Genomic DNA, 15,194 nt, shown 5'->3' on the forward strand with positions numbered 1-15,194 from the left:
GCTTCGGAGTGGAGCCCACTCTCACAAACTCTGTGGGCCCCGCCAGCGCCTCGTCCTCTGCCCACCCTCCTCCTCTCCTGCCAGAGATGGAAATGCAAAGCATTTGTTGGTACCTCATCATCTGTCCGGATATAGTTAACGCCATCAGGCTTTGCTGGAGTCTTGTAGCTGAAAGAAAGGGGAAAAAAATCTCATTTCTGGGACAGGAAGACTGCAGGATTTTGGAGGGGAGGTGCTGGGAAAGATGGAAATGAGGAGGAGGAGCTGAGGGAGAAACAAGCAGAGAGAAACCCAGTTTGTTTCCCAAATGAGAGGTCTGTGTTTGTTCCATCGTTTACCATGACTGGGATTTTGTCTAAATTCCCCTTCAGCACAGGGTGAAAAGATTGCTGTGTGTTTCCCTAAAACTCTGCAGAGAGATAAACTGATTCTTTCCTGGGCTCTCCTGCTTTGGTGTCTGTCACTGCCTTTCTGTGCCTCCTGCTCTGTTTCCTGTGGCAATTATAAAGTTCATTTTAATCCTTCACTGCCAGAAGCCTTCAGCATTTTTCTTAGTTACAAGGAAGCACCACTTGTTTGCAATCCCACAGGAACTCAGGATTTATACAAGACTGTCAAGTCCAGTGTGTGCCAACCCTCAGCTGCATTTAAATGGCATATTTAGAGCTTTTTCTGAAAAACAAATGAAACCAATGAGAAAAACAAGACAGGACTTGTGCTGAAAAGCAACATTTAGCACAGAACAAATCTATCTGGTGAGAATCTTGGCTTTGCATATATTATCTCCTCTCCAGACTCTGTAAGGACATTGAGGCTTGTCTCTGATGCTAATGCTGTTGTTTTTAACATTTTCATGTGCGCTCCAGAATGGCTGTTTTTCATCCCAAATTTAGGTCCTCACAACTAGTGAGACTTTCTGTAGAGAGCCTGCTCTGCTGCATCCATTCCCTATGCATGTCCTGATGCTTCAGACTAATTAGGCAGCGAGCTGAGATCATTAAACTGTGGCTCTCGTTATGCCAGCAGCACAGGAGCTGCTGGACAAACACCTGCAGGCATTTCATTGTGCTGGGCCCCCTTTCCATGCAAAGGATGAGGGTGGGTGTCAGAGCACAGCTCTCATCCACACCACAATTCTCCCTTAGGAAAATGCCATCCATTCCTGGAAGTGTCCAAGCCCAGGCTGGATGGAGCTCTGAGCAGCCTGGTCTAGTGAAAAATGTCCCTGTCCATGGCAGGGATTGGAGCTGGATGGTCTTCAAGGTCCCAATTCACTCTGGGATCCTGTGATGATTCCATGAAATAAACCTGGATGCTGCAGGGTTTTACAGCAGGGCATTGGAAGCCTCAGGGACTGGCTTGGCCTGAGGACTTTGGTGGGGAATTAGGCATTGAAATTCCTTTCAGCCACTAATTTTTGGCACCCTTCAGACTCCTCCATGCTACCTGAGGGTGCAGGGAGTTGTCCAAGAAGCCCAGCTTACCTTTCCCCACTCTCTTTGCCGTTTGCAAAGTATCCCCTTCTGTAGGCACAGCAGATCCCAAAAGTGATGAGCACCAGGACTGCAAGGACCACCAGGACTCCCCCGATTATCCCACCAATATTGAGGTCATCTGCCAAAGAGAGACACCAGCACACAGTGTTTCTTCAGGGCAGCAGTCACATTCCAGCTTCACACACACTAAAATGCCATCTCTCAAGTCTTTTAAGCAATGGTTCACAGGGAACTAGTGAGTCCCTGACTTCAAGATTAAATCTGTTCACAATCTGACGTTTCCCTGCATTTTCAGATTATTTTTATCTCCTTATGTTTGGGGCTATGAGAAAGCAGGGAAGACTCAATGCTGTAGGATGTTCCCCCCCTCCCCCCAATTCCTGATGGTGATGGCAATTTATTTATGGTGATAAATCAGCCAGCATTGATGAAAACTGTACAGAGAGCCACTCACAGACTTCCATCTCCTGCTCCTCACACTTTGCAAAACCAGCCTCGTTTGTTGCTATGCAGGAGTAACGACCTGTGTCACCTTTGTGCACTGCATGGAAAACCTGGGGAGGGAAAAGGGGCAAGGGGAAGGAATGTGACATGAGAAACAAGGCACTGTGAGGGTATAAAAATGTGTATAAAAATGCATCTCTGCTAAGATCTTCCATCAATCTTCCCTCTCCCAACTCGCCCAGACCCTGGCACACCTCACCCTCTTCAAATTATTTCTTCCTTGAAAGCCAGGCAATGTTTTTCTGAATTTACAAGCAGCCTTAAAGATAACCTGTTCAGGCAAACAAGTCTTGATCAGGTGTGTCAGGGCATTACCAGAGTGCCTGTGGCAGGGTTCAGGGTGTAGGAGGAGTTGTGGGATTTGCTGGATTTGCTGTCGGGTGACAGAGGTTCGCTGTTGCGGTACCAGCTGTAGGTGGACTTGGGGAAACCTTCATTCTCGTGGCAGTGAAGAGAGGCTGACTTGCCAACAGGGACAGCTTTAGGCACAGAGCATCTGGGAGTCATGGGTTTCACTGTGGGGAGACACAAACCAGGTGAGTGGCACTAAAATTCTCTGCTTTCTTAGGCAGAACCATCCAAACTTCCCATCATTCCCAGCTGGTTTTAAACCTCCCAGAATGGCACTGTTTGGAGATCCCCACAGCCCTTTGTGCTCCCCTTGCAGAGGCTGTGGGTTTGTGTCCTGGATTGCCAAGCAATTTGTATTCCATTTGCCATCTGTATGGCAGTTGTCTCCTGTTCAGTGAGCAGTTTTTCTTATCTCTTCCACACCCACTCCTCTCTCTGGGGGGACATCTGCTGATAACAGGCTATGGAAGGTCCCTGTGTGACTGATGAGACATCTGCTGATAACAGGCTATGGAATGTCCCTGCATGGCTGATAAGAGCTGCAGCATCCATTGGGAGATGTGAGCCCACAGGGAGATGTGAGCCCAGCATTCCTACCTGGATATAATCTGAGATTCTGGAACACCAGCACGGCTTCTTCACTGGATTTCCCAGAGGAACAGCAGCTGCCTCTCCCACTGGATCTTCAGAGGAAGACTCCACCCTGTTCTGCAGGATCCCTGCTCCAGCAGAACCACCCCTGACACTGCAGGAGGGCTGCTGCCACAATTCCAATGGACTGCTGCCAACAGCCTGACCCACAGGGTGCCAGCCTGTGCTCTGACTCTGTCAGTGTTGTTTTATTTTACTGCATTGTTTATTTCATCCATTTATTTTCTTCCCTATTAAAGAACTGTTATTTCCTGCTCCCATTTTTTTTGCCTGAGAGCCCCTTAACTTAAAATTTATAGCAATTTGGAGGGAGGGGGTTTATAATTTTCCATTTCAGGGGAGGCTTCTGCCTTCCTTAGCAGACACCTGTCTTTCCAAACCAAGACACTCTGGTACCTTGGACTGTGAGCTGGATGTTTATCTCGTCGATGGTTTTGGTGTCGGAGGGTGCGGCCACCTCGCAGCGGTACGTGGCCGTGTCCATCCTCGTGGTGTTCTTAATCACCAGGGACGTCCTGCTCAGAATCTCTGCCCGAGTCACAAAGTCTCCTAAAGAGAGGGAAACAGCAGGGGAATCAAGACTAATGACTCAAGACTAAAAACCACACTCATTTTGGGTGTATAAATTAAGTGGTTGTTCTCAGACTCTTTTCCAGAGTCAAAGGAACTCGATGCTTGAAAACCCCGAAGGAAACCAAAGCTGCCAACCATGTAAGAGGATGAACTGGAAAGCATCACTCCAAACCTCAAAAACTGTGGCAAAATCTTCCAAGACAGCCTCAGGCCTTGCCTCCTTTGGAAGATTCATTTGGATGTGGCTCTCGGTCCCATCTGAAGTGCTGGAGTAATTCCAGATGGAGTCAAGCCCTCCTGGCACTGGAGTTCTCCTATCAAGCAGGAGAGGCTGCTTCTAATGCTCCCAGGATGCTGCAAATCCCTGTGCAGCCTCAGCAGAGAGCACTGGCAGCTGGACACAGATCCCTGCTGGGGTGCAGGTGGAGCCCTCAGATGTTCTGTGGAAAGCCTGGAGGGGTCAGTGCCTGGTGCTGAGAGCTCAGACACCCAGTGACCATGGGACCCACAGAAGGGAAGCTGCATCATTCCTTTCTTACCCAAAAAATACCTCCTAGGCAGGATCTTGCTCCAGCTCCCTGTGGCTCCCTACTGTGACCTGTCAGTAATGAGGCAGGGAGAGAAAAACATCCTGCTCCCTCTCCATCCTGCCCTTCAACTGCCGAGCTCTGTTCCAGGAGAAAGTAGCAGCCAGCCAGAGCTGCTGCCTTTCACAGGCTTGTTTGTTCCCCATTGTGCTGTTTCTGAAACCTGTTTTGGAAATCTGAGAACAAGGAATCTTCATACCCTGCATTTTATTCTCAAAAAACACGTAAGAGGTTTCTCCATCTCGGATTTTCTTCCACTCGATTCTGGGATCTGGCGTCACCGTGGATTTAATGATGCAGGACAGCTCAACACCTAGCAGGAGAAATGGAGGCAATCCAGATTAATAGGAAGCAGCTGTGTTTTTGCTCTGCTTTGAGCACTCTCACTCAGTGTTTTATTAGGAGATGCTGCCCACAAAGCAGAGCCTTCTCTTTCATCTGCCTCAAAAACAGAAACGCTGCTGGGTTCCAGGAGCTATTGGAAGATGGATTTTGGCCAGCAAAAATAATAGTCCAGGAGATATCAGCTATGGAGAGAAATGAACACCCTGTTCCCCACAGGCTGGGGCTTATGGCAAACAAAACCTTTAGTCAGAGTGAGTCCACAGGCCTGTCCTGCTGCTGAGCAGAGCCACACGTGAGCCAGGGGTGCAGCATCTCCCTGGGCAGTGCCTGGGGATGGGCTGGGACAGCAGCTCCTGGGGACAAACCCAGCCAACCATGTCCCCTTTGCAGCTGGCCCTGGCATCCCATCTCCCCTGCAGAGCTGGGCAGCCCAGCAGGGTGAGAGGAGCCTTCCCAGTGCACGTCTGTAGGAGGGCCAAGAGAAAATATAAATTTCTCTCTCTGTGTATTAATTGCATTATTTTGCTTCTTTTGGGACCCAGTTCAAAAAAGCACTTAGGCAGAGACTTTGCAATGCCAGTGGCTTGCAGAGGACCTCAATAAACCATTTAAAACAGGGAGATACAGACACATTCTCAGGCACGCCTCTGAATCCCAGGCTCTCGTAATGCTAAGGAACCAGTGGACAATAAGCCAAATTTCCCTGCATTGTTTGGCCTGATGCAGCACAGGCAGCACTCACTTTGGAATTCCTGCACCACGGGCTTGGTGTTGCTGGATGTCAGCTCCACAGCCAAGAGTCTGCAGCCTGGAAAAACAAACAGAAGGTAATAAGAAATAGCACAGCTCATAAGTCACCCAGCTAGGAACAGGCTGCCTGCTGAGAAATCATCCTGGCCAGCTCTGAGGACTGACTTCCCCAGACAAAACCTCTTCCTGCCTACCAGCACAGCTCCAGCAGGACTGAGTTTATTTAGGAGCTGTGGTGTAAATACAGGAAAATATAATTGTTAGAAGTAGCAATTAAAGAGGAGGATTAACATAATGGCACAAAGACAGTGCCAGCACGAGCCATTTCCTTGTGCTTATTTAGATAGGAAAGGAAATGTGCTAATGCACAGTGAAAGTTTTGTTTTGAAAATTAACTTGATGGTCAGAAGACAGGAAGCAGAGCAGACTCCAGAGATCTGGTCAGTTCCTGGGAGATGGAATGGGCCAGGCCTGGCCTCTAGCAAATGCTGATTACATTGGCAAGTACTGCAAGTGTGGTAATGTAAAATGTGAGGCAGTAAATCACAAAAGAAATGTGATTCAGGAGAAAACAGCTCAGCTCTTTGGGTAGAGCCCCAGCCAGACCCACACTGGGGAGAAGGCTCAGCCATGGAACGCTGTGAGGCTCCTTACAACACAAACCTGCTTGCTCCTTCCTGCTCTGAGCACCAAAGCCTTCCAAATTAATCCAGTCATCTTCCCTCTTCTGCATGTTACTTTAGTTTGGAAAATCTGCCTTCTGTGTCCCTTCTGCTGTGCACTCCACCAGAGCAGGCAGCAGCAGTCATGCTCTGCTGGGTGCCCAATTCACCAGCAACTCTCCAGAGGGAGAGGGAAACAAGCAGGGAGCTCCCTGGCAGAGGAGAGTGAAGCAGACAGGATACTCTGGAGCTGGGTGTTCTGCTCTCCTTCTCTCGGGCACACCGTGGTGCCACCAAACCAGGCTCCAGAGCCCTCCCAGGAGGAGGCTCCGTGCTACGATCAGTGCCAAAATCATCAGCTGCAGGGGCCTGCCCTGGTCACATGAGCAGCTCTGCTGTGACAAATCCCATCAGAAGTTTGTGGAAATCCAAGGGAGATGCCCACTGAGCTCGCTGGGCATTGATCAAACAGCAGCTTAAAAATGATGGCAAACACTGCCTCAGGGATGTGGGATGTAGCTGAAGGTTAAGAGTAAAAAGCCATAACAAACATGGATAGAAAGCAGAAAAGACAGCTGAAGGGAGATGTGGAGAAAGAAATGATCTCCAGCATGATGACACAGCTGGAAATTCCTGTGCTGGCTTTCAGGGGGGAAAGCTTTTGGGCAGAGATTGACAGTGCAGGGACAACATCCCTCTGGTGGAGTGGCAAGGCAGCAGCCTGAGGAATACCCAAGAGCTGCAAAGTCACTCCCACTGAAAGCTTGACGGCCTTCAACACCTAAAACCCTTCCAGCAATGCAGAAATGTTCCCTGCTGGTTCCTGTCCCTCATTTTTTAAATGCTGACACTTTCCTGGGAGCCCCGGTGCTGGTACCCCAAAGACCACCAGGGAGAGCTGGAGTTTGGCAGGGTTTAGAAAGCTGCCTTTGTGTCCAAAATCATTGTTTCTCACACAAAAGCTACCAGCTGATGCTAACTAATAGCTGGCCCAGCCAAAACTGCTCCTAGCAGGACTTTTCCACCCTTCCCCCTTCTGCACTGGAGATGGTCGTGCAGCATTTGGGAGAAATCCAATACTGAACTGAGCTGACAGAGCTCAGGACTTTGGTTCTCTCCAGGCAGGAGCTGGTCTAAGCAGTAATTTTTGCAAGTCTGTTTTGAAGCAGAGTCCATTAAAGTCATAAAAGTTGCTGCTTTTATGACTTTTACGACTTTTTTTTACCTACCCCCTGAAAGCAGGGAATTGTGCCAGGCAATGCCAGTGCTTTCCCTTCCCTTTGTTCATCAGGGAATCATGGATTGATTTGGGTTGGAAGGGACCTTAAAGACCCTCCAGTCCCACCCCTGCCATGGGCAGGGACATCTTCCACTATCCCAGGGTGCTCCACCTGGCCTTGGGCACTGCCAGGGATCCAGGGGCAGCCACAGCTGCTCTGGGCACCCTGTGCCAGGGCCTGCCCACCCTCCCAGAGAGGAATTTGCCCTAACATCCAATCTGTTCTGTCAGCTGGAATCCATTTCCCTTGTCCTGACACTACGTGCTCTTGTAAAAAGTCCCCTGATCCTCCAGGTGTTCTGTGTGGGGCTCCCACCCTCGGGAGCATGAACAGATTCCACTGACCCCAGCAACCCCCAGAGCATGGGAAGCTGCTAATCCCCAGAAGACAAGGCACAATTTTGGGAAAATCCTTTTGGAATCTTCAGACATGATGCCAGCAACAGTGAAACACAGCACCCGAGTCCCTCTGCTGTGAGATTGCTGCTTCTGGAACCAAGAATGTAATTGAGAGCCCAGGCCTGAGCACTCAGCTGATCTGAGGGGATGCTGGCTGGCCTCCTGCTCTGGACCAGTTTTAGTTTTGTTACAGATTCTTGCTTGCACAATATCTTTTTCTTAAAAAATGCTGTCCCATCAAATAGACGTGGCAACAGTCCTACATCTGCTGTCGTTAGAAAATCTGTGCAGCTGAAGGTGGGGACAACAAAACCACAGAGCTGTGTAGCTCTGAGGGAGTTGTGGCTCTAGAAATACTCACTCCAGGACAGTGGGACTCCATCAGACTCCAGCCCCATCTCATTCCTCAGAAACTGCTCACAGCAGGCTTTTTCTCACCCACTAAACACAAGAGATTCAGGTCTGTCCCTCAGGCACAAAGCAGGATGACAACAAATTTTAGACAGAAGCAGAGTCCTTGGAGACTGTGTGAGAGGTTCTGACATTATTACATGTATTGACTGTGGGCAGAGATCAATGTGGCTGCTTAAATCACTGCTAAGGCAGATTTATTCCTCTCTGTGTGGCAGAATACTGCAAGTAGCATGTTCTAAATTAAAAGAAGGTGACAGCAAAGCAAAACAAAAACCTGAGCTGACCATACAGACTGTACAGCAAGAGAGGAATGCCTTTCTAGAACCTTGCTCTGCTGGCAAGAGTTGTTTGTTTGTTTTGTGTTAAATCATCATTAGTGCTTAATAATCTTCTAAAAGGTGTTGCTTTAGGCTCCTTCCAGCCCAGCACAAACAAGCAGCAAAGGGTTTGTGTTATGTAAATCTCACTTCAAAGGCCCCAGCACCCAGGGTTTGGAGAACAGCTGGAATTGCATTCCCTCTCCATGTGTGCCACAGCACAGGCACCCACCACAGCCTTATGTTCCACACCCCTAAATTCCCACCAGAACCAAATGTGCTGCAGCTCCCCATTCCTACCAGGTCTCCATAGGCTGCAAAATCCCAAATCCTACCAGATCTGTATGTTCTACCCCTCTGAGCACCTACCAGCTCCCTGTGTGCTGCAGACTCAGCCAGACATATGGTTGAATCCCAAATGTCATCAGTTCTCCAAAATAGAATCCAGGACAAGGCACTGAAGTCTATGGCATATTCTTATGGCACTACTTCTTTTTTTTTTTTTTTTTCCAGCTAAAGAGATCCAGCCCATGCTTGTTACTGTGACTCATGGTATCTGAATCATTTTAAAATGCTATACTGAAGAAAAAAAAAGCAGCTTTATAGGCGACTCTGTGCGTTAAATCTCCTTTTTACTTTTCAAAGCCAAGCCTGACCTTCCATCTCCTTCCATCCTGATGTCTGCTTGAAAGCTCTAGGCAGAAATTTGAAGAGGAGGTGAGGTATTGTGTTATAGGGAAAGTGAGAGGATGACCAGGAGAGAGTTTGGGAGAAGTTGCTGCCAGCATCCTGAGCTGCAGCCTCGCTCGATGTTATCTGATACAGTAATTTTAGTTAATGCACTGTCAGGCACAGGCAGTACAAAACCACGCAGCTGCATTTAAACACCTGCCCACCAAAGCAACAAAAATATTCCTTGCTCGAGGTGTCCATCATCATTAAGCCCTTGTTGGATTTGCAATTCAAAGCATGCCTAAGCCATGTGGGAATGCTGCAATAAACCACACGCCTTGTTAAGCACCTCTGCTTTCTGGGTGGGTACTCGGTGCAGCAGGAGTGAGTGATACCTTGTGGGGTGTTAAACATGTGAGCTGAGCCCTCTGCGTGTCAGCAGCCTCAGGGCTGCCCGTCTGGAGGTGTCCCTGGAGCATGCATCCATCCATCCATCCAGCCATCCATCCATCCATCCATTCCTCATCCATCCATCCATCCATTCCTCATCCATCCATCCATCCATTCCTCATCCATCCATCCATCCATTCCTCATCCATCCATCCATCCATTCCTCATCCATCCATCCATCCATTCCTCATCCATCCATCCATCCATTCCTCATCCATCCATCCATCCATTCCTCATCCATCCATCCATCCATTCCTCATCCATCCATCCATCCATTCCTCATCCATCCATCCATCCATTCCTCATCCATCCATCCATCCATTCCTCATCCATCCATCCATCCATTCCTCATCCATCCATCCATCCATTCCTCATCCATCCATCCATCCATTCCTCATCCATCCATCCATCCATTCCTCATCCATCCATCCATCCATTCCTCATCCATCCATCCATCCATTCCTCATCCATCCATCCATCCATTCCTCATCCATCCATCCATCCATTCCTCATCCATCCATCCATCCATTCCTCATCCATCCATCCATCCATTCCTCATCCATCCATCCATCCATTCCTCATCCATCCATCCATCCATTCCTCATCCATCCATCCATCCATTCCTCATCCATCCATCCATCCATTCCTCATCCATCCATCCATCCATTCCTCATCCATCCATCCATCCATTCCTCATCCATCCATCCATCCATTCCTCATCCATCCATCCATCCATTCCTCATCCATCCATCCATCCATTCCTCATCCATCCATCCATCCATTCCTCATCCATCCATCCATCCATTCCTCATCCATCCATCCATCCATTCCTCATCCATCCATCCATCCATTCCTCATCCATCCATCCATCCATTCCTCATCCATCCATCCATCCATTCCTCATCCATCCATCCATCCATTCCTCATCCATCCATCCATCCATTCCTCATCCATCCATCCATCCATTCCTCATCCATCCATCCATCCATTCCTCATCCATCCATCCATCCATTCCTCATCCATCCATCCATCCATTCCTCATCCATCCATCCATCCATCCATCATCCCTCCATCCATCCATCCATCACCCCTCCATCCATCCATCCATCCATCCGTCCATCCATCCAGCCATCCTTGGTGCCAGGAGCAGAGGTGACAAGGACAGCAGAGCCCAGGCACAGAGCAGCCCAGGGGAGCTGGGAAGGGCAGCCAGGCTGACCCCAGGGCTGACCCTGCCTCTCAAGGGGGGGTGCAGCAGGGAGGAAGCTGAGTGGGAAATGTGTGAGAAACCTCCAGAGGAAGAGCAGAGGGAGCCACGCAGAGCTGGACTGGGTGAGACAGGAGAGGGGAGGCTGCATTCCTGCCCTCAGCTTATTTTGAGGAAATCACCATAAGCCCTTTCAGGAGCCTCTGACCATCTGCCTGGAAATATCCATCCTTTTGTCTCCCAGTGCTGCAGGCTCTTTATCCCCCCTCTTCTCTATTCCCAGCGCGTCTCTGCAATTCCACAATCAGACTTGTGCCAGGTGGTGCAGGACAGACAGCACAGCGTGGCACAGCAATGAGACACCAGAGTGCCTTAGGCAGTGTTTGGTGAAGTTTTTTGGGCTTTCTTTGTCCAAATGTCTTTGTGTGGAACTTCAGGAACAGCAAATGTACTTGTGACAGATAAAGACCGGATTTGTAAAGGGTGAATAAATGTTTTGTAGCACTCAGTCTTAACTTCCACTCCTTTCCTCCAGCCCAAGGAGCTGGTGCTGTGTTTGCTCTGGCCCCTAAGTTTCAGGCTGAAAGCCCCTTGGGGCTGATAGGAGGCAGCAGGCAGGTGATGGGCCGTGTTTGCCCAGTGACCCAAGCGAGCCACATGCCTTTTTTTATTCCATTTTTCCATGGCACCTCCCTGAGCCCAGCCTTGACTCTGGGGTGGGCTGCCCTGCTGGAGAACAATGTCAATGTGCAGCGAGAGATTAGTGAACAAAAGCTTAGGAGTGTCTCCGTTCAAATTAAGTAACAGATGGACCTGGTCTGTGTGGGAGCTGATAACAGTTATAAAAAGGCCATCACCAGACTGTGACCAGCCCACCCTGGAAAAAACCCACTCAGTCGTAAATCCTCTGTGCTGTTATAGCTGCTTCTGCGAGAAAGGCTTTATTTTTACCAGCTATCATAAACCAGCATGCCTTATTTTAAGATGCATGGCTTTTACTGCTCAGCTAAAAGGGTGTCAGCTCTCGACAGACACCTCCCAACAGAGATGTGCCCTCCTGGGCCGGGAGCACGAGGCAGAATTAACCCAGAGGAGGCAAATGCAGCCTTACAGAGCAGTCTTGGCATCCATGTGGCTCTGGGCTTTGCTCTCCTCCTCTCTTAGGGAGCTCACTCATGGCACTCTCTTGTGAAATGCTGATGGTGAGGGGGTCTCTGGTGGTCCCAGCAGCAGCAGGAGCCCACAGGATGGAGCTGTGTGGAACACCACTGGGTATTTGCATCCATCTGGAGGCGTAAGAACTTGGGATTTTGCCCTTAATTCACTTTCTTCCTCCTCACCAGTACAGAAGGTGAGGAGATGCCTGACTTCAAACAGGGTACGTGCAGTTCTGGAACAAAATCTTAACCTGTTTAAATCTCCTGATTTAAATCTCCTGACTTAAACTGGGACCTTAAAGACCTGACTGCATTTGCTGCAGAGAGGGCTCATTAGCACCCAGGCCATGCACACAGGCTTTTTTCTTCCTTTTCTTTTTCTTTTTTAGTTTTTTCTTTCCTCCTGCTTCTTTTCTTCCTTATTTTACTTTTTCTTTTTTTTTTTTTCCCTTTTGGACAGGAGGATTTACTGTTCTACCTCCTGACCAGACAGCAAAGCACACCCACCCTGAGGAGTGGAACAGGTCAAAAGGAGATATGGAACCCTCTTATGTCAAAAGCAAAGCAGCTCCTTCTGCAGCCAAACATTCCTCCTGTCTCCCAGGCAGGCAGGGAAGCATAGGTGTTTCCTGGGAAGACCACACAGAACTTTCTGATGGTTTCCCCCAGCCTGGTTTCATCACACTGGGGTGCAGCTGCAGACAGACTGTCTCAAACCACCATCTGATCAGGGCTCCTGCAGCTCAGAGTTTCACAACCTTTGCTTGCTGTGGCATTGCAGCGTGGGCAGAGATGAGATGTTAAAGTCCTGCAGATCAGCACCTTCACAGAAATGACCCCATTTTATTAAAATGGGTTTCCTCTGTCCCAACAGAGCTGGCTGGAGGTACCAGCCCCACAAAGGGACCCTCATGCTGCTGCCAGCAAGGAGGAGATGGACATTTATACTACATTTAATACCCTGCAGATGTGGCTGTATGAACCTTGCCCAACATCTTAATCTGGGCCTAGCTCTCCTGTTTTGCCAAGCTCATCCCCTGTGTTCTGGCTCCTCTCCTGGAGAGGACTGGCTGTACGTGCGAGTCGGGGAGGAAGCAATATTTGTGTGGATGACTAATACCCAATACTTAAAGAGATTAGGATGGAAGCAGCAAGGGCTCGAGAGCTTCCAGCATGTCAGATTGCATCTCCTTCTGGAACATACTTCAGGCCAACTTCAGCTCAGAGAGAAGATGGAAAGAGTTGGAATTTTTCCCTCAATATCAGGGATGAAGGGTAGTGGAGGGGGAACAGAAAGGAAACGTGAACAGGAGAGCTGTTATTACCATCCCCTGCATTCCTGAACTGCTTCTTCCTTCCCAACAAACCTGAGGCTGAACTGAAAGTCTTATTTCCCTTGTGTGAGCAACAGGGAATAGGGCATGGAGATTCTGCCAGGGGATTAAGTCCTGCCCAGACCACTTCTTTGCCTTGCTGGTGACCTCTGGGGTGAAGCCCCTCACACAGATGCTTTGGGCTTCCAGTGTTGGGTTGAGTCTCCAGGAGGGAAAAACAGGGCCAGGTGACCTTGCTGTGTGGTTCTGAGGCAGCAGAGCTTCTCCTTACAGCTGCACCAAGGTTTTGGCAAAAAAAGAGGAGAAATCCCAGATCACTTAGCCAGGAATGCATGGAACCAGCCAGGATGTGCTCCGTGCTGGTCTTAACATTTTCATTAACAAATGAGCAGCCTAATTGCACCTTCAGACTGGGCTGGCTCATAGCCAACACCAGGGAAATAAAATGGGGATGAGGGCATCCCAGGAGGGCAGCTCATCCCCACCTCTGTTTAGGGCATGAAAATCCCAGGGATGCAGCTGGCCAGGCCCCTGGCACCCCGAGAAAGATGAGGTTCTCCTGGGCAGTCTCCCCTCATCATTTCCACCTGCCCAAGTGCTGTACATTCCTCAGCTGAGCCTCAGTCCCTCCACGTTCAGCATCCCCTGTACCCAGTAAGGATGTACAGTTCCAGTTCACTGGAGGAAAAAAGTGAGGAATGGAAATCCCAGGAAGAGCAAAGGCACACACTATCTCAAGCAGCAGTGGATATGCCACTCTGTGACCTGTTTGCCAGATGAGAATGCCTTGCAGCAGCAAATCCCAGGAACAGAGATGGTGAGCACTGGAGAGCAGTGGGAACTTTCACACAGGGCAGATTTGAAACCAACCCTTCCTGCCTATTCCCACTTGCCTTCCATTGTTTCCTCAGCCAGCCCTAGGAACTGCCATGCAGGCACATCCTACGTTATTTCTCACTTCAGCAAGTCCCCTTCCTCCCCAAAGTGGCAGATGCTGGTACCAAATTAGTGCAAAGTGGGAGGGAGCCAGCAGATAACTACCACAAAAGCCAGGGGCAATGGTGTTCCTGCTGTCCTCTCCCTTCCTCCCAGCAGGACTCTCCTGGCAGCGGACAGATGCTGAGGGATGAAATCCAGGGCAGAGTGGGGTCAGTGATGTGACAGGGACCTATGGCCAGTGTCAGGGAGAGGGAATGAACTGCAGCGGGAAAAGGGGCAAGTTCCTTTATTTTTGGCTCGTGTGGGAATTTGACTCAAGGATTGCTGAGGATCTCAGAAGCCACGGTGACGTTTTCCAGGCTGAGCGCCAGCCGAGGCACAGACTTGATCTCAGCAGGTATTTGACTTCCCTGGGAGCTGGGATGCTGGGTACCTGCCTGACCCTGGCTTTTGATGAGGACACACATCTCAGAAGCTGCCTGCAATGCAAAGACAGGAAATAAGCGGATATGCTATCAGCACCAGGCTTTGCAGTGCTCCTTAGTGTCTGGCTGTGTCCCAGCCATCAATACAGAGACTTGCAGGGTTTAGCCTATAATCCTCTATTCCTCTGTCTGTGACTCTAATCTCCTGATCCTCCCTTCTCCTCCAGCCTAGAGCTTGACCAGCAAAACACGGATCTGAGGTTCTGCTTATTGGAGACCAACCATGTCATCTTCCTGTGGAAAATGGGAGTCGGGAAGAGAGCAGCAGTCATCCGAGCCAAGAGCCAGGAGTAGGCTGGAGAAGGGAACAGGAGAGGGCGTGAGCAAGCACACAGAGAAATCATTTATGACAAGACTGAAAGCAGCTCTCGTTTTAAGAACAGTTCCTCCAATTTTACAGTGTAATTTCTGCCTTTTTTTTTTTTTCTGTGTCTGTGTAATTCTAGCCCCGGGTACAAACCGCAATTGTGTCGCTAACGCGCCGCGCGAAACGCGCACAAATGAACGCTGCAGGAGCCTGCTGCAGGCACCCGGGGAACATCCCCAGCTGCCTGTGAGCACACCAAGAGCTCGCAGAGATCCCACTGCCGTCATTCCAGGCGGGAGAGCTGGGGCCAGCCTC

General features: G+C 49.5%; 1 protein-coding gene across 1 annotated transcript in view; it reads right to left on the reverse strand.

Moving 5' to 3' along the window:
• The window catches only part of JAM3 (junctional adhesion molecule 3), a 32,058-nt gene that overhangs the window by 2,366 nt on the left and 14,498 nt on the right, over nucleotides 1–15,194 (reverse strand). The window contains exons 2-8 of the mRNA XM_041413871.1: nucleotides 5,250–5,315; nucleotides 4,362–4,475; nucleotides 3,399–3,551; nucleotides 2,316–2,515; nucleotides 1,951–2,050; nucleotides 1,485–1,614; nucleotides 114–168 (exon numbers count right to left, since the gene is read on the reverse strand). Coding sequence (XP_041269805.1) covers nucleotides 114–168; nucleotides 1,485–1,614; nucleotides 1,951–2,050; nucleotides 2,316–2,515; nucleotides 3,399–3,551; nucleotides 4,362–4,475; nucleotides 5,250–5,315 — 818 coding nt within the window. The remainder of the gene's footprint in view (nucleotides 1–113; nucleotides 169–1,484; nucleotides 1,615–1,950; nucleotides 2,051–2,315; nucleotides 2,516–3,398; nucleotides 3,552–4,361; nucleotides 4,476–5,249; nucleotides 5,316–15,194) is intronic.

This window comes from Onychostruthus taczanowskii, unplaced genomic scaffold (assembly GCF_017590055.1).
Source record: "Onychostruthus taczanowskii isolate IOZ18803 unplaced genomic scaffold, ASM1759005v1 scaffold43, whole genome shotgun sequence".
Classification (NCBI taxonomy): Eukaryota; Metazoa; Chordata; class Aves; order Passeriformes; family Passeridae; genus Onychostruthus; species Onychostruthus taczanowskii.